The 19,353-nt window shown below is 43.7% G+C and overlaps 1 protein-coding gene across 4 annotated transcripts in view; it reads left to right on the forward strand.

The window, feature by feature from the left end:
- Cbx5 (chromobox 5) overlaps positions 1–14,012 on the forward strand; it is a 46,104-nt gene extending 32,092 nt beyond the window's left edge. For all 4 annotated transcript variants that reach the window (XM_021183077.3, XM_085831981.1, XM_021183078.3 and 1 more), the window contains 2 exons: positions 4,517–4,617; positions 5,776–14,012. In XM_021183077.3, coding sequence (XP_021038736.1) covers positions 4,517–4,617; positions 5,776–5,926 — 252 coding nt within the window. In that variant the 3' untranslated portion in view covers positions 5,927–14,012. The remainder of the gene's footprint in view (positions 1–4,516; positions 4,618–5,775) is intronic.
- Positions 14,013–19,353: the final 5,341 nt, after the last annotated feature.

Genomic DNA, 19,353 nt, shown 5'->3' on the forward strand with positions numbered 1-19,353 from the left:
TAGGAAGCCAGAAGATGTAGGATTCCCTGCAGGTAGAGTTACAAATAGTTGTGAGCTCCTTAAAGTGAGTGCTGGGAACCAAACTAGGATCTCTAGAAGAGCAGCAATCTCTCTTAGCCACTGAGCCAAGACGAAGACACTTTAATCTTCTTCTTCTTCTTCTTTTAAAGATTTATTTATTTATTATTATATGTAAGTACACTGTCTTCAGACACTCCAGAAGAGGGAGTCAGATCTCGTTACGGATGGTTGTGAGCCACCATGTGGTTGCTGGTATTTGAACTCCAGACCTTTGGAAGAGCAGTCGGGTGCTCTTACCCACTGAGCCATCTCTCCAGCCCTAATTTTGAGAGAAAAGTTGCTAAGGAGTTGGCTCAGGAGTAAAAGTACTTGTTGCCAAGCCTGAAAACCTGAGTTCAATTATGAGTCCTCATATTGTAGGATAAAACTGACTCCTTACGTTGATCTTTGACCCCTACATTCACCTGCCCACCTGAACACACTAATAATAACTAACACTAAAAAAAAGAAAAGAAAAGTACTGAAATGTTTACTGTTTTACTCTATGTTGTCTTTTGTTCCAATAACATTATTTTTCATCCTATATCTTATTTTTTGTGTGATATGTGTTTAGTTTACATATTTGTTAGTATGTGTATGTGCATGTATGCATATGTACACATTCATATGTATGTGTAGACTAGAGATCAAGGTCAGATGTCTTTCTTTTTGTTTGTTTGTTTTGGTTTGGTTTGGATTTCCGAGACAGGGTTTTCATGTGTAGCCCTGGCTGTCCTGGAACTCACTTTGTAGACCAGGCTGGCCTCGAACTCAGAAATCCACCTGCCTCTGCCTCCCTAGTGCTGGGATTAAAGGCGTGCGCCACCACTGCCGGCCCGATGTCTTTCTTGTGTTCATTGATACACATAGGCTTGCTGGCTAATGGGCCTGGGGGATCAGTCTGTCTTCCCATCCATAGCATTTATTTTTTCTTAGTTTTTTTGTTTGTTATTGTTTCTGTTGTTGATATTTGAGACAGTGCCCCATGTGTCTTAAGTCAGCCACCCAAGTCAGCCTCACATTCTGAGTATGGCTGAGGATTACTTTGAACTTCTAGTGCTCCTACCTTAACCTCCCAAGTACTGAGATGGCCGGCCTGTGGTATTGTTTTATGCTGTGCTAGGGATTGGACTCAGAACTTGCTGCATATTAGATGAGAATTCTGCCAACCGAACTGAGAATCCCAGGCTCTCTGTTGTTTAAAGGCAAAGGTCATGCTTTATAACTTGTCTGACTCTGAACTCACAATATATTTCTGGCTAGCCTGGAGCTTCCATTTCTGCCTTAGGCTCCTGATTGGTGGGTTTTAGGCATGTACCTAATTAGCACCACACCTGACTATTTCCACTAATTTTTATTCTAGCTATATACCCCAAAGAAGAAAATAATTTTCATCTTCTTTTGTGTGTTTATTGTTTAATTTGGAAACTAATTATGAAGTTTGGTTTGATTCGTTGCTTTTATCTGATTTTTAGATTGAAGGTAAAAACATAAACAACATATTGCCCCTTTTTTTCTTTTGCATCTTTGCTGTGTGCAGATGTTACACAAACACTCTACGTCTCTAGCGTTCCCTCTTCCCATTTATTTCAGGGTTATAAAGCCTGTGTATTTAAAATGTCATAAAATACAAGCATGAGTCCATAGAGCATCCCGGCACTGATTCCCTCTTTGCCTATGCTATGCTTAGATGCCCACTTTTCTACACTGTTACTCTCAATTGTGACTGTACCTCAGAACCACCCAGCAGGTCTTTAAAAAATGAAAACTCTAGTACCCAAGATGAGCCTTACATCAGTTAAATGAGAGTTTCTGTGGGTAAACTGAGGCAATGGGGTTTTTTTATAAAGGTTATATGTAATTCTTGGACTCTACGGGGGCTGTTTCTGACTTCTTTCTCCTGTTAATTTTATTTTTACAACTTTTTGTTTGTTTGTTTAAGACAAGGTCTCTTTGTATAGTCATGGCTGTCCTGGAACTTGCTATATAGACCTGGCTGATCTCTAATTCACAGAGATCCTCTTGTATCTGCCTTCTGTGGGCTGTAACCTATGCCATGTTCTGATTATGATAAACTCTACTGATAAGGAATTTTTTTGTTTTAGGGTTTGTTTGTATGTTTGTTTGAGATAGGGCCTCAAACATACATGAGCCTGGGCTGGCCAGAAACTCACTATGTAGACTATGCTGGTCTCAAACTCTGTCTCTGTCTCCCAATCTCCCCTCACCCTTCTATAATTTTATTTATATATTTTATTATTTTGCATGTGTGTGTGAGCATGTATGCAGCTATACATGTGTGGAGGGTAAAGAACAACTTGGACAAGTCAGTTGCCTTCTTCTACCAGGTTGGTCCTGGGAATTGAAGTTGCAACTTTAGGCTTGGTGGTAATCACCTTTTCTTATGTTTTTGTTAGCCATTTGTATTCTGGCTTTTGTCATTTGGTTCATTTCTAGTTAAAGTAGCAAGTAACACAACCAAAGACTTTTTTGTTGTTGTTTTTTGAGACTAGGTTTCTCTGAATAGCCCTGGCTGTACAGAGTGAGCCCTGGCGCTCACTCTGTAGACCAGGCTGGCCTTGAACTCAGAAATCCGCCTGCCTGTGCCTCCCAAGTGTTGGGATTAAAGGCATGCGCCACCATTGCCCAGCTACAACCAAAGACTTTTAACTATATATTTCTTTTAACTATATACACATTTCTTCAACTTAGAGGCTTTGTTCTTTTAAAGGTGGTAATCTGGCTTTGAGTCTTTGGCCACTTCAGAGAGCTTCATGTCTAGGTTCTGGAGCTGCTGACCTTGAAAACAACCTCCAGACATCCTTTACGTCATAATGTTTGTCTGGAGCCCTTGATAGCATTCTCAGCTATACCAGCAGCTGTCAGGTAGACAGCTGTCATGATGGTAGTCGTGTGTTTTCAAGGTATGGGAAGATTGCCTTTTTTTAGACTAAGAAGAAATTTCTTAGTTGGTTTTATGCCTGATTTAAGATTACTGCCTGTGATGATTTTAGTGTTTTTCTTGCCACAGCTCCTTTCAGCAGCTTGAACATTCTTTTTCCATTTCCCTCCCTATGTAGCAGACTGTTTCCAGCTGCCAGAGATGATGTATGACTTAGTCCCTATGTCAGCATTCCAGCTGTGAGCAGCTGTGTTTGCATCTGGGAACCAATTCTCCTTAAATTCCCCAAAGAGGTTGTGTCTTAAAGAGCCAGTGTCTTCCCATTAACCCATGGCTAAGATTTTCTTCCTGTTGTGGGTTCTGGTATCTTTGGGGACCACCAGGAATGTGCAAACTTTTGTGTATCTGTTTCAAAATAATTTGTTTGTTTTGTGTTTGCTCCTTGTTTGGGGGCTGTGGGTCAGGGAATATGTGGGCATTGATACTCTCCACACACCATGTGAGTTGCAGGGATCAAACTCAGGTTGTTGGGCTTGTCTGCAAGCCCTTTTGCCCACTGAGCCATCTCACTGGCCTGCTTTTGTATCTCGAAGGCAAGTAAGATGATCAGAGGGTTGGGATTTGGTTCTTATGGTAAATCTTAAGTTTTCTTTGTGTTGCTGATGAATGAGCTTGCATTATCTCTTGTGAATTTTAGAAAAATTGTGATATGTATAAAATTAGACTTTTTTGTTCTGACCCCTGCATTACACCTGGATCATCCATTCTCATGAGTTATCTGTTCAGTTGTTTGCAGTCTCAGACCAAATTAATGTTAATAGCCTGTCTGAGCAGACCAGAGGCTCCTCTCTCAAGTTATATGCAAACTAGTGTTTGTGATCTTTGAAATTTGCCCATTTTAGACTATTGGTCTTGCATTCTCCTTACCTGTTGTGAAATATTAAAACTGTTGGTCACTGTTAAGATAAATTAGAAGTCTAAAAGCATATAGTTGAGAAAGCATATCTGAAGTTTGAGAGAGTGAAATTGAGCTTGTGTGGTGTCTGCAGTGCTGAAGAGATTGAGTGGGTTAGAGGGATGGAGTGCCCAGGTGATTCTCCTGAGACTCCTGGGGTGCTAAAGACTTGTGGGGGTCCCTTCCTTTGTTTTTTTTGAGACAGGGTTTCTCTGTGTAGCCCTGGCTGTGCTGGAACTCACTTTGTAGACCAGGCTGGCCTTGAACTCAGAAATCCACCTACCTCTGCCTCCCGAGTGCTGGGATTAAAAGTGTGCACCACCACTGCCCGGTGTGGGGGTCCCTTCCTAATCATTTGCAAGGAATACCAGGAAAGATGACTACATCTTATTGCAAAAATATCTCTTAACATTGCTGTCCCTGATTGACCTATGTCGGTATTATATTTCTTGAGTTATAAGGATTTTTCTGAACTGAATACAAATGATACCAGGTGATACTAACAAAGGCTATGATTTGTTGTTCTGAAAAACAGGTTTGGTTTGGTTTGGTTTTTCCTTGAATTCTACAAGCACTAATCTCTCCTGTCTTATTTATAGCAAAGCAATGATATCGCTCGGGGCTTTGAGAGAGGACTGGAACCAGAAAAGATCATTGGGGCAACAGATTCCTGTGGCGACTTAATGTTCTTAATGAAATGGTGAGAGGAATTGTGCTTCACTTTACAGTTGTATTTTTGCTACGAAGAAAGAGTGTAAAATTGAGAATTCCTGAATTTAATCCTTAACCAACTCCAGTGTCAGTATTAAGTGGGAATTTATGGTTCAGAATGAATTTGTGACATTCTCAAGCTTTGGTATTGTGTTATAATAACCATATTTGGGTAAAAAATTTTGGGGTAAAAAAATTGTATTACTACTACCTAAATATCTATTTGTATAGAACTAAATCATTTATGTAAGATCATGAGCCTATGACTACGGGATAAGAGCTAAGTAAAGCTTACATCACTGAGGGTCAGGGTCACCGAATGATATCTAAAAGAGAAATTAATTTCCACAAAAGGCATCAAACTTAATGGTAAATAAAGCATAAATTACTTTATCAGAGATAGTGACTTATAGAAGAAAGTGGAATACTCCCATCCTTCTGCTCTCCTTTCCTGACAGGGTCTCATGTAGCTCAGGCTGTCCTTGAACTCAATAAGGAGTCCAGAATATTAAATTCCTATCCCCATCTCCCTAGGACTGGCTTTTTCCTCCCCCTATTTCCTTTCCTTTTCTCCCTTCCCTTTTTCTTTTAAGGATTTATTTCTTATGTCATTGAATGCTGCATATATGTGCTCTGCCTGAGTATATAAATGTGCACCATGTGCATGCAGTGCTTACAGAGGCATTGGATCCCCTGGAACTAACATTACAGGCAGTTTGTGTGGTACCATGTAGGTGCTGGAAACTGAGCCTGGGTCCTCTGTAAGAACAGCCATCTCTTCAGCTCTTTCTTTCTTGTTTATTTTTTTTTTTTTTTTTTTTTTTTTTTGGTTTTTCGAGACAGGGTTTCTCTGTGTAGCCCTGGCTGTCCTGGCACTCACTTTGTAGACCAGGCTGGCCTCGAACTCAGAAATCCGCCTGCCTCTACCTCCCGAGTGCTGGGATTAAAGGCGTGCGCCACCACGCCCGGCTCTTGTTTATTTTTTGATGCTAAAGATCAAATACAGAAGTTCTACCACTGAGTTATACCTCCAGCCCTGTAAAGACCCTTTCTACTTTGAGATCGAACCAGCTAACCTCAAACAGTGACACTGACAGATTGTCTCAGTTTCATGTCTCCTTCTAAGTCTTACACCCTTTCTTTCCAGGAAAGACACAGATGAAGCTGACCTGGTTCTTGCAAAAGAAGCTAACGTGAAGTGTCCACAGATTGTGATAGCATTTTATGAAGAGAGACTGACGTGGCATGCATATCCAGAGGATGCGGAAAACAAAGAAAAAGAAAGCGCAAAGAGCTAAAGGAGGAGGCAGTCTCTGTCGTTTCTCTTTGTATATAATACCTTTACCTTCCTGCCTCCTCTCTTTCCTCCCACCCCTTTCCATCCTAAACGCATCCATAAACCACTGCGCTCATCACTGTGCTCCACGGGGGAGATGTTGGTATTGGTTCTCCTGTAATATAACTGATGATCTGATTCCTAAGTGTAGCTCTGTGAAAGTCAGGCATTACGTCATTCACATGCTGTGTGGTTCCCATAGTGTTCTCTTTCACCCTGATCTTTTCCTTCTGTTCCCCTGTAACTTCTTAATCACCTTAGAGTCATGATCTTTGGGGTTGGTTGCTTTGGGGGATTTTATTATGACGATGACTTCAGTTTCTTGATTGTTATTAGATTATATTGATGACCAGCTGGCCTTTGTTTTGACATACTGGCATAGAAAGGATATTGTCCATCTATTTAGAAAGCTATTAAGGGCAACCTACCTGTTGTGTCTTTTCCAATCTCATTTAGCTCTGCCAGGAGAATACAGGGTCCCTGGTGTGGTCTTCTGGGCCGCTCCTGACTATCCTCACCTACCCTCCCATAACAATTCAGTTCTCTTAGGGCTTGAAACTTTACATTTAAATCTGTCAAGGCGCTCTGTTTAGCCCTCACACTTTCTTGGCCTTGTTACTTTCAATCCCTGATTCTGCTTCTGTAAAGTGGTAATCAATTTATTATTAAATGACAAGATTAACTGTGGAGTCTGTAAGCTGTAGTGCAGGAAGATAATAGGATGGGGCTGGATACAGTTATCACGTGGTGTGTATGTATTCTTTCCTTTATCCCTCATATTTAGACTGTATTTATGAAGGTGTGAGTGATTGCCTGGTGCTTGCTTGTGCCAAGGTGCTGGGCACCCTCTAACCCTGCCAACTTTTATGGCCTCCCAAAGCATTCCTGTACCAAAGAGGCATCAGCAGATCCATGCCATTATTTTAAGTTGGGAATTGTTGGAGAGGAGCCACTAGCCACAGTGTCACTGGCTTTTACGTCCTCGCAGCATTGATGCTCTTTAATTTACTGCCTCATGGCTTGTGGATTTGCCACCAAGTCCTCAGAGGATTAATGTTCCTGCCCTCTCCACTTGAGTCTGAGGACTTTAGTTGTAGCTTATTTTAAAAACCTAGAAGACTATGGCCTCAGAAACCGACAGGTCTTGATATTAACTTTTTGACACAACCTTCTCTCACAACAAACTACTTCCTTTTTGGTTTACTCTTGCTTTGCTATTATTTCTGCTCCTACTCTACTTTTTGTCCCCTGAAAAATGCCCATCTTCTCTTCATTTCTTTCTTCTTGTATAGTTGAGGAAGCTGGAGAATCAGGACTAAAAGTAAGGAAATAACAGAGTTTGGAGCTGAGCAGTCTTGTCCCAGCTCCAATGCTGAGGAAAAAGAATAAACACTGAAGTAGCCTTAATTCCAGACTTCGTCAGCTACTGAGCTGCTTTTGTTGTTGCGTTTGATTTTTTTTTAAAGCATAGCTGTCTGGGCCAGAGCATCCAGCCACCGGGTTGTTGATAGTAATGAGAGGAACGGATGGAGTGCTTCAGTCCACAGATGAGCCAGATAATATGCAAATCCCAGACCCATTCACAGCATTTGTTGTTAACACTGCTTTCCTGCTCAGCTGCTATTTGAGTTCTGTGTTCTTGAATAAATTATGCCAACAATTATACTGCACCGTTGAGAAGGCAGCTTGTACTGCAGTGACATGGTAGACAGACAGTGAAGCTTTGCCTTACTTAAGTCAGCCAGGAACAACCTGTGAATGGTAATGTGGTAGGAGAATAGCACCTAACCCATACCTCACATGGGTGAGCGTTTTCTCTCTGTAGTCCGTAGTTGTCTGAAGATGTTAGAGGCAGTATCAAATGCTGGATAAGTGACCGTTGTCTGTACTTAACTTGATGAAATGAAGGATGGTTAGAGAGCAGATCTGTCCTTCAGGCAACCAAGGATAGTAGTAATTAGGGCAGATGAAAATAGCACAGAAGTAGCCAGAGCTCCTGAGGGTCTTCACTGGCAACTAGAGGAAAGGACAACCCACTGAGTAGTCAGGAGTAGTGGGCATGTACATTGCAGTGACTATAATTTTTAAAGCAAAATCTTAGCCTTTGGGCAACCATAACAATGATATTGGTACTAAGATTAGTCCTAAGAAGTCAGGCCTGGTGACAAAAAGGTACACAGTCCCAGACTGATACAGGGGTACTGTATGTTCAATGCCTGTTGGGGAACTTAGTGAGACCCTAACTCAAGATAAAAAATACAAGGACCAAGGATACAGTCTGAGAGCTAATGCCTTGTAATGCAAAAAATGAAGGGAAGAAGTGTCCTGCTGGTTTTAATGCTCTTTATAATGTTTTTTCTCTTAAAAGTTCATGGAGTATTGGTTTTCTGTTAACTATTACCAAAACACCTTGTTTTCTTCTTCGTACTTTTCCTGGTTATAGATAGAAATAGGGAACCGGGATTCTAGTATTATCTTCAACGCTCAGTGTAAAGAAGCCAGACACCCATCTGTGCCAAGCCACCCACCCAGCATGTGTTGTGCCAAGTAGCTTGTTTCTGCTGGAGAATTGCAGCCTTGGACAGAAGTGTTTCCTAGAGCTATCTTCCCTCTAAAGAGTTCACAGCCAAAGGTGAAATACTCCTAAACACTTGACTATATTCTCTTGTGTTAATCCTCTTTCAAAACTAATTTTGTGGTACTGGGAATTGAGCTTAGACATGCCACGCAAGTGCTATGCCACTGAACTGACATCTTTTTCTGCCCCCTCCCCGCCATACACCATTTTATTGTTGTTCTAAAGACTAAGTCTCTGATACCAGGCTAGCCTCAACTTGCTGTATAGACAAGTTGAAAAAAAATTTTTTTTTCATCTGTAGCTGTCTTCAGACACACCAGAAGAGGGCATTGAATCTCATTACAGATGGTTGTGAGCCACCATGTGGTTTCTGGGAATTGAACTGGGGACCTCTAGAAGAGCAGTCAGTGCTCTAAACTGCTGAGCCATCTCTCCAGCCCTGCCAAGCTGAATTCTTGATCTCTTGCCTCTTATCTCACAGTCTCTAGGATTGTAAGTGTGTGGCACCATATCACCATATTCTTCTTTTATAGAGACTGGACCTTCAAAATTACCTATGCTAGCCAGGTATAGTGAAATACATCTTTAATTACAGCATTTAGGAGGCAGAAGTAGATGAATCTTAATTAGAGGCCACCCTGGTCTATATAGTGAGTTCTAGGCTAGCCAGACCTTTATAGATTCTGTTGTGAAAGGAAAATAAGAAAAGATTGGCCTTGAACTTAGGATCTGTTTGTATCAGTTTTGTGCCACTATGCCTGGCTCCTTTTTTTTTTTTTTTTTAATTAAGTTATTGTGTATATGGGATTTCTGCCTGCACATATATCTGTGCACCATATGCATGCCTGGTTCCCTAGGAGACCAGAAGAGGGTCTTATATCCTCTGGGATAGGAGTGAGCCACTATATGGGTGTTGAGAATCAAATCCCAGTCCTCTGGAAGAGTGGGTGCCATCTCCCACCCTTCAAAACATCTCTTTAATGTTGAATTTATTTCTTTTTTTTCCTCCCCCGCCCCACCCCCCTTTTCTGTTTAATCCTGGCTGTTTCTTGCCAGCTTCACCCTCTAATACTCAGTTTTGCTAGCTTTACACGAAAGCAGAGGTGAACTGGGTGATCCATCAACATTATTCACTGTGCTGTTCACATTTCTACAACTTTAGCATGCATCAATATTGTTTTCATTCAACAAACATTTTGGCTCAGGATACAAAGTTTAAACTCCTTTGCTAGAGAACTTTGATAGTGGTGTGGGATGAGTTGATCATTATAGTTTTGTATAATGAATATTGCACATGTATATAATTTACTGGTCTGGGGCAGCAACAGGTATACAGAAGCATGAGCCTTTAGTGGGCAGTTAGTTCAGTGGTTGAGTGCTGGTGGAGAATACATAAAGCCCTGGGTTCTCACGGGAGGAGGGGGAGGATCTGCAATAGGAGGGTGCCATTAATTGGTTTATCTGTGGGAAAGACCCGTTGTCTTGGATGAACTGAGTTAACTGGCCATGGGGAATATTGCAGAAAATAAAGCTAGAAATGTGGTCATTGCCAAGAGTGCAGATACGTGAGCATAAGAACCATCTTGTTTAGACTCTGCCAAAGCATTCATGACTTTGTTAGTATTGTCTGAAGATCTCATTGTATGTGATGGTGTTATGGGTCTGTTTGTATATTTCTTCTTCATGGGCATTTTAGCATGTTGCTCACACTGTACAATTTCTAACCCTTTTGGAGAAATCAACATTAGTCTGGCTTTAAAGCCTAAAACATACCATCTAATGACAGACTTTGTTAGAGAAAAACTTAGATAAAGTCAGCTAATATCTGAGTGTCTGCCTTTGGGTCATGTGGGTTTCAGTGCCAGGGAGTAAGCAGCTCCTGTGTCACTTATATCAAAACCTTCCACAGGAATAATGTGTTCTGGCTCCTCATTGTGCATGATGCCCCTCCCAGATAAGAAACAGTCTGGTTTTCAGGTTCTCATTCTGACTTTTGAGAGCACAAGATAAAGATCTTAGCTCTACTTGGATAATTGACTAACTTTAGAAATCAGAATTCTCAGAAATCAACTGCTTTAGAAGGTTAAAATGTGAAGTTTCTTGTTTGTTTTTTGCTTGTACTGAATATTTTGAATTTTAATCTACCTCGTCTCATTTTTTGTAGTTACTTCTGTCATTGCCACTTGAGCATGAAGCTTGACTTTGGTCGTTGTCTAAAATGGGATCTCTCCTGTTCAGTGACAGTTTATTCTCCTGCCTTTCCTTTTGGCCCCCATTTCACCTAACATCATCTCTTATTGCTCCTGTCAGAAATATGTTTTAAAGTCTTGTTTTATGGGAAAAAGTGGTTCACCAATGCTGTTTGTCTCTGAGGTCAGTGAGAGAAGGAGTTAAAACACAGTGGTGAAGGAAGGGCAGATCCTGCTCTGGAGGCAAAAGCTGACAAGGAAGGAGTCATTAATTACAGACAATTTCAAAGTCAACTGATTGTGATCATTAATGTCACAATAGATCAAAACCTAATTATCACAGCCTAGGTAAGAGCCATCAGTATTAATCGGAAAATCTAATAGGAAACTATTACCGAGAAATTAGGCCAAATTGAATGCAATGAACTTTTTATCATCTTTTTTTGGTTATGTTCTTGGTGTTGGCAACTGTGACCCTAACAGCTGGTCTAAGCCCAGATTGCTAATTTCACTTTTAAAGAGCCTAGGCTGGCCCTAGTGCTTGCAGTTCTCCTGCCTCAGCCTTAAACACTGGGATTATGAGGGGGTATGTGCATTCCTGTTTGGGTGGGTGGGTAGAAGAGAATTGAACTCAGGGCCTTGTACATTTTAGACAAGTGCTCTACCACTGAGCTGTATTCCTAGCTCAGAGTGTTTTGTTTGTTAGGGAAGTTTCCAGACAGACTGAATCTGAGCTAACATTGCTGAAACACCAACCTTGAATTTTCTCATCATCTGGATTTGTCCAGTCTAATCAGACAATGGAATATACAGATATAAAAGTCATAGAGTGTCCCTGGTGAACATTGTTGCCGTATCATCCGTTGAGTGCTCCTGTATAGAGCTCTGTACTGGCTGCTGTGAAGGCTGTGGGAGGAAGGCAGTGTCCTGCTTTGAAGTTCTTTGAGAACTAAAAAGATAGTTTCCTTGTATGACAACGGGAAGAAGATGCAAGCCAGTGTTTTCCCGTTTGCAGTAGCGCTAGGATTTGATCCTGAACAGCCTGGCAGTGTGCCCGATCCCAGTAGTTCTAAGATAGGAACAAAATAATTTCCCACTGGAATTCTAAGGGATGGGGAAGATATCTTTGTTTTTGTTTTCCTTTCTGTGTTACAAGTTATATATCTGGTAGTAGGAGAAGCCATCAGTATGTCCTTAAGATGTTTGTGAAGATGCTACCACCTTTGGGTGAGATGAGTCAGGCAGTGGAAAAGTTGCTGTCCTTTGGGTGTCACAGGAGGAATGCCAGGCAGTAGTAGAGGAAATTGTGCCTAGGAGTCTACACTGTGCCCTGCAGCCCTGCTGCACTTCAGGTGCTCAGTGCTAATCTTACTTAGAAAGACCATGCTGCTTTCTGGACCTTGGGAACTTGGATTACCCGCTACAAGACTGAGAATCAGTGTCATTTGTTTGGTTGGTTTTTTTCAAGACAGGGTTTCTATGTAGCCATGGATGTCCTGGAACTTGCTCTGTTGACCAGGCTGGCCTCGAACTCAGAGATCTGCCTGCCCCTGCCTCTCAAGTACTGGGATCGAACATGTGCATCACCACTGCCTGGCTAACCCTTCACTTCTTAAGTAAGTTTTAGTGTTTAAAATGCAACTTAATTTTCAAAATGGCACTAAGGTGGTTGTCCAGCCTTGGTTTACTCCAGATGAGCAGCAGCCCTCAACAGTGTGTTGATTGAACTCATCTGGCTGCAGTGAAATGGCTGAAAGTGAGATTTTCTAGTGCACACTTCTGTGCTAGCCTCCCTACTTGGTCTTAATGGCTGACCTTGGGCAAGTCTTTCCTTTCAATGCCTCAGTTCCCCATCTGTCAAATGGGGTGATAATACTGACCTACCTCATGGGGTGTTGTGAGGCATTACAGATCAGAGCTGATCAACTCCTTTAGGATTGCCTGTGGCGGATACCTTCAGTCGAAGTTTTTTTAGCCCTCACTGAGCTACTTCCAAGTTTGGAAGTACTTAGTGACCTTGGTGAGTTTCTGTCCCCAATCCCTTAACCCCTCATCAAAGCTGCTAGTTCAGATGTTGACAGTGTTTTGTGAATGTTGGAGTCTTGATCATCCAGTCTAACTTGGGATGCTGTGACGGAAGGCACTTGTGGGCTCTGTGTGCATCACAAAGAGACTTAGAAATTCAAGAGCCTTGGGTTAGGGAATCTTGAGGCAGGAGTGCTACTGCATGTCTTTCTCTGCAGGTTGGGAGTTAAGGTCCTATTCTCATGGATGACTTCTGCTGATTGTCTTGGTAGTGTGGATTGATATTGTTGCTTTCATTTTCCAGGCTGATCCTAGGACAGGTAGTCCACTGAACTCTTCATGCTCCTATGCCTCTGCCCTCTCATAGAAGCCAGATGGCTCAAGCAACATAACACTCCCTTCCCCTACCAAAAAGAGCTACATTGGATTTTGTTTTTTCTAGAAATAGATATAACATTTCAGAATTGAGCATTGGTCCTCAAGGCTTCTTCCGGTACACTGTGTGTGGAATCTGTCCGCTCTTTTCAGTGTCTACCATCTGACCCACTGAGGACATCTTGGACACTAGTTTGCCCACCTGAGGGTTCAAGAGCCTTTCTTGCTCTGTCTCAGTATAGGGGCTAAGGCATCCCCAAACTCTTCATGATAGGTCTCCTTTCCCCTGCTTGACCTTCTATTGGTACCCATGAAAAAGCACAAGGTCCTAGCTCCCTATAGATACACACTCCAGTTCTGTTGGGTAGACTCTGCTCCTAACAGGGGTCCTAGAGGGTTCTCTGGAGGATGGGAAAGGAACAGTCTCATGTCCTGCCAAATAGTAGCCAGCAGTTGCCTTACCCCTGCCTGCTGGCCGTGAACCCACATTCTCATGGAAAGGCCTTTCAGAGACCCCTGGTTTTTTCTCAGCACTGTACCATTCTGTGTAGGAAGCAGGTCACACCTTGTAGCCAGGTGTCTAAATGGAAGTGAAACAGTGAATTCTCTGTGGACTTTTTTGGTTTGTGGGGGAGTTTTGGTTGTGTTTCTTGGTTCTGTTTCAGCCAAACTTGTCTGCTTTTGATTTCTTTAAAGGATAAGTGATCTATCTATCTACACGTATGTTTGCATTTTAAGTGTACATGTTTTGAAAAAAACGGACATTATGTCATTCTACAACTGACATCCAATTCAGACATCATCCTCTCCCCCTTCCACCCTCTTTTCCCTCTTTTCATACTCTTGTATTGGTTCTAATAAACGATTGCTTTTCAAATATGGATCTTGAGTGGTAGTTTGAAGAGCTGGGTCTATAAACCTTTTAAATTTGGGTCCTGAAGTGTTAGCCAGTAGTCATACATTTCTGGCATTTCCTATTTCTTTGAGTGCTGAGCATCAAACCTTGTGCATGCTAAGCAGCACTCACTCCCTGAGCTGACCCCAGCCATCCATCCATCCATCCCATTTCTGGAGCATTTCTGAAGGAAAAGAAGAGAGAACCGGCTGCTGTTTACCTTCTTTGGGGATTTGTTGGTTCCGACTTTCTACAAACAACCACAGGGTGGCGCCAACCCTGGGGAAATAAGACAGCGCCGGTGCCTACTGTGTCCCTGAGCTGAGTCAGTTTATTTGCCTTCTTGGTTTCCCTGCTCTTCCAGCTCTTGATAGATGGTTCAGAAAATAAACGAGCCTCCGGTGCTCTTCACCAATAAAGCATCAAGCAAAGCGTGAGGCTTACAAAGCCCCGTGTGGCTACCCTGTGACTGTGTCATCTTTGACTTGTTTCACACATACCAAAGAAGCCTGTGCCCTACCTGTGGGCCAGAAATGGGGTGGCGTGGCAGAATTGAATCAGGAGGGGAGAGTGAGGTAATGTGGCCCTGAGCCTGGTGTGGTCGGTCAGGAGCTTGCAGAGTGAGGCCTGAAGATAGACCCTGGAGCCGAGTCCTGGTTTCCACCAGCTTGTCTGCAACTCCTCCCTCTTGTTTTCCTTCCTGGCTGCTGAATTATAGGGTCTCTGCAGTCTAATCTCGTAAAAGTCTTATGAAGACATCTGTAGGTTGGCTGGCTTAATGGTCCATGACCCCATAAACATGGGACAGGAGAGCCATTTGGTCCACTTCAGAGATAGGCCTTTCTGGACATTATTTATTTCCTACCTCTGAGGTCTGGGTCTGCTTTTTCCCTTCCTGTTCTAGTCTGTCTGCCTTAGGCCCATCAAGAATCAGGACTAACTCCAGAATTACAGGGGGTTTGACCCCACTCTCCCAGCCCTAGACAACTATCTTGGTTTGTGTCTCCCCTCTGTGATGAAAGGAGTCTGCCTGGCCCTGGTTCAGATGAGCTCTTTGCTCTTTGCTGATATAGCTTCCCCTCAGAATCTTTCAGTTTCCAGACTGGGCAATTTTGCCTCTTCCTTGTTTGTGTTAAAGGTTACCAAGCTAGTGAAATAGATGCACTGCTGGCAGCCGGGGGCAAGTGGAGGGTCACTGTGGGGGTCTGTGATCTGCTGGCTCATTGAGCACGTAGCTCTGAACGGCTCCGTTGGAGTCAGCAGCTCCAGGCTCTTTGCTCTTTGAGAGGAAATAGAAGGTGGAGCCAGGTGTCCACCATGATGAGAGCTGACCCTGACTGAACAGAGGCAGCCATGACAGCAGCTGCTGTCCAGGCCTGGAGTGGACCTGTTTGTGTGCTTGGAGAGAGGAACACAAGTGTGATGTAAGAGCTCGGTGGGTAAAGGCACTTTGCAAAGTCGGCAACCCAAGTCCAGTCCCTGGAAGAGATCAGGAGAAAACCAACTCCACAAAGTTGACTTCCTTATGTATGCTTTTTGTGTTTGGTTTTTTTAAGGGAGACCTCACTGGGCATGGTGTCATGCTTGGAATGAAGTAAGACCCTATCTACCTGAAAGGGGGGTGGGGTAGGGGGGAGAGGCAGTGACAAAGTGAAGGCAGGGTCAGTTGGAATGTGGGCATCTGGCAATATAGGCACTGTGTGGCTCTTTACAAACCCTGAGCCCACTATTTAGTGTCAGGTGAAAGCACTGTCTAGTCTGAGACTCTAGTCTCCTCCCTGATCTCCATGTTGCCTCTGTCCCCTCCCCTCAGCAGCTGTAGCATCTTGGTTTCCAGGTGCAGGCTCTCCCCACTCAAACCGTACCACCCGCTTTTCATGGTATTTACCCAGTGTATTGTGTGCATTTGTCTGGTCTTTTTTCCTGATTTCTGATTTTTCTACCCCTCCCAATTCCATAAGCGACCTTAATTTGGATATTTCATTTCAACCTACCAAATTATCATCTTTCTTGCAATGATCCAGGACTCTCTTTATAAGCTCGTTCTACCCCATGCAGACTCTGGAAGCAGGTGCAAGTCTATATGAAATGTGGTGCCCACTTCCAGACTGGGAGAAGCAAGCCTCCGGCCCACTTCCAGACTGGGAGCCTCCAGCTCCCTCAGCAGCAGCTTGTCTGATAATTTGGTTGTGAGCCAGGGAGGGAGAAATGCTGATAATTTTAAATGGGGGCTGTGAGTGCACCCTCCTCCACCCCCTCCTGTCATTGCTGCCTTTGGAGAAGGAAGGGTGTAGGGAGATGCAGCGTTGGCCACAGTTGCTACAGCTTGTGAAATTTTGCCACATCTGCAAGGAGGCAAGGGAGCAGGTGAGCAGGAGTCCTTGCCATTGCTGTCGGGGAGTGGGATGGGCTTCCTCCAGCTATATCCACACCTGCAGCCCCTCCTGAGGCAGCCTGGCTTCCCTCATAATTTTCAGCTTTCTTGCGTGTTTCCATCCATGGTGGAAGCCAGGGGTGCTCAGCTCCTAGGGACCTGTGGCTATCCTGTGTCCTGTCTACTGCCTTGCTCTAGCTTCTGCCTCACTGTCTCATTCAGACAATGTGTTTTGTCTGCATGTATACCACACATATATGACTGTGATCTACCGTGTGGGTGATGATAGGAAATGAACCTGGGTCCTATGCAAGAAAAGCAGGTGCTTTTAACCACAGAAGCATTTCCCCAGCCTACTAATGGCAACATTGGAGAATTTTATAACCTTTGGGGTGTTTGTGTCATCTCAGGACAGGGGTTTCAATAAGACTGGAAGTTGCTGATATAAAACCATTGGATTCTTTGTCTGAAAAACACCTTTTTGAGGCAGAATCTCAAGGGTGGCCTTGAACTCTTATTCTTTGGCCTTAGCATCCTGAATGTTATTACAGGGGGGCACCACCACGCCTAGCTTCTGTCTGAAATATTTGTTCCTTTCATCATATCTGTAAAAACTTTCCATTCATCAGTCTGAGGAGCATGTAGGCCTCTGGAAACCTGATGCCCAAGGTTGTCTCAAACTCACTGTTTATCCAGGAGTGAGCTTGAATGTCTGATCTTTCTGCTTCTACCCCCCAAGTGCTGGGGTTCTAGGTATGTGCCACCATATCTGGGGCCTTGTGCAAGCTAGGCAAAAGCAAGTGCTCTACCAAGTGGATTATGTCCCTATACTCACCCTAGCCCTGCCCTTTACTTCACTGGAAGAGTGAGTCTGGGGCATGGATTAGAGTTGGGTCAGTGTGGCTTGGGGACCAAGAGACAAGCTTGGGGAGGAGGTGGGAAAGAGGAACACACGTGTCCCTGTGGGAATCAGCACATGAATGAAATGGTGGCGGAAAGGCAGAAGTGAGAACTTGGTGAGATCAGATCTGCCGTGTGTGCCAAGCAGATTCAAGGACTGAGGAAGCCCAAGGAAGGTGCATGCTTCTGTGGCTCCAGGCAGCAAGCGCCATCACTCCCCATAAACAGCAGGCTAGAGCTTTGCTTCCCAAGAGCTCTCTCTCCAATGAATCAATTCAGCATCTGCCCTCCCATGATCTGAAAAAGGATAGGCTTCCCTCTCAATTCCATCACCTCCCAGGAAACCTGAAGAATATGTGGATAATTTTAGGTGCCCCTATGCATCTTTAGTGGCTTTAATTTTTACTGGGGGTGGGGGGGTTGGGGTGCCTCAATCTCCACAACCTTTAGGCATCCTAAAAAGGGATGACAGGAAGAGCAAGGACTTGGCAGTTCAGTGGCCACAGGTAAAGACGCCCAGTCTCTACTGGAGGGCCAAGTGACATTTGATGAGATTTTTACTGACTGTCTCTGGGTCCCTCACAAAGAAATGGTGCATCTGGATGTGGGTGAACTGGAGGGAAGGATCCATTTGAATACGTTTGTACTCATTTTGACTACATTAAATTCCACTGGTTCTAAGTTGAGCCATTTAATGGGCATGGGCGGAAAGCAGTTGCCTGGAAAATTCAAGGCAGCACATAATCTGCAGATCATTTATGAAAATGAGCAAACGGTGCTTGGGTTGCTGCTTGGCAGGAGTTTCTCCGAGCTAAGAGGAAGAAGTCATTATGGAGAAGGGACAGTTGCTCCCTCTCCTACCTCTTCTCCAAGCATGCAACTTAGTCCCTAAGCTAACATCCCCACCTCCAGCTCTCAGTTCTGAGAGAGGCCTAGGAAAACTAAAAAGTATGGGGGAAAGAGGAAATTGGGGATTATGGCTCAGTTGCCCAACAAGTGCAATGGGTTTGGTCCACAGCACGGACCCTGAACACCCTAGGCTATGGACAGGGTCATTAAGTGTGGAAGTCAGGCTGGGTGACTGATGGAAGAGTACAAGCCGGATATGTGCACCCCCAGCACCACAAAAATACAAATTTGTTGGTTCTGTACCAACCCTCTGTATCCGTTTCCCCGGAACCAGGCACACACGTGATGCACAGACATCAGTGCAGGCAAACACTCATACTTTAAAAAAAATTTTTTTTTTCATGATAGTCTGACTATGTAGATCCGCTGGCCTGGAACTCACTATGTAAACCAGGCTGGCCTTGAACTCACAGAGATCTGCCTGCCTCTGCCTCCACCTCCACCTCCTAAGTCGTGGGACTAAAGGCATATGGCACTACACCTGGGTTTTAAAAAGTTCCTTAGCTTTATGAAACATTAAAAAAAAAAAAAAAAAAAGGCTGATGAGATGACTCCATGTGTTAAGGTGCACGAAGCACAAGGCCTGAACCCTGGAGCCCACATAGAGGTGGAAGGAGAAAACTTGACTCCACAAAGCTGATCTCTACACATCCATTGTGACATGGTGTGGCTACACATATGTGTGCTCACACATACACATTAACTCACTAATTTAAAAAATATTTGCAAATTATACTTGTACTAATTTATGAGCTTTGAAGCAGTACGTTTATAGTGTGAAATAATTGAATTAACATACCCATCACTTCTATTACTCCTGCCTACCTGGACCGTTTTCATCCTTTGACCATCACCTTTCGGCTCTTCCCAAGCACTTCTGCCGATAAATCAGAGGAAACTGGCCCGCGCTAGGCATCTTGGTCCTCTGCACCAGAAGCAGGCGTGTTTCCAGCAGGACTCCCGGAGGAGCTCCTTTCCCATGAGACCAAGGACTCATCTCAGTCCTTGGCCAACAATTTAGGGCCTGTGACCACTGTGAGAGACAGGCTGAGCAACTAGAAGACAGCAGCTAGGCCAAGCCAGGGATGGGGTTCAGTCTGGAGAATTCAGAATCAGGCTGCCTGAGGTGATTTGGAGGTTCATG

Source organism: Mus caroli, unplaced genomic scaffold (genome assembly GCF_978045245.1).
Source record: "Mus caroli unplaced genomic scaffold, Mus_caroli_1 scaffold_16, whole genome shotgun sequence".
NCBI lineage: Eukaryota > Metazoa > Chordata > Mammalia > Rodentia > Muridae > Mus > Mus caroli.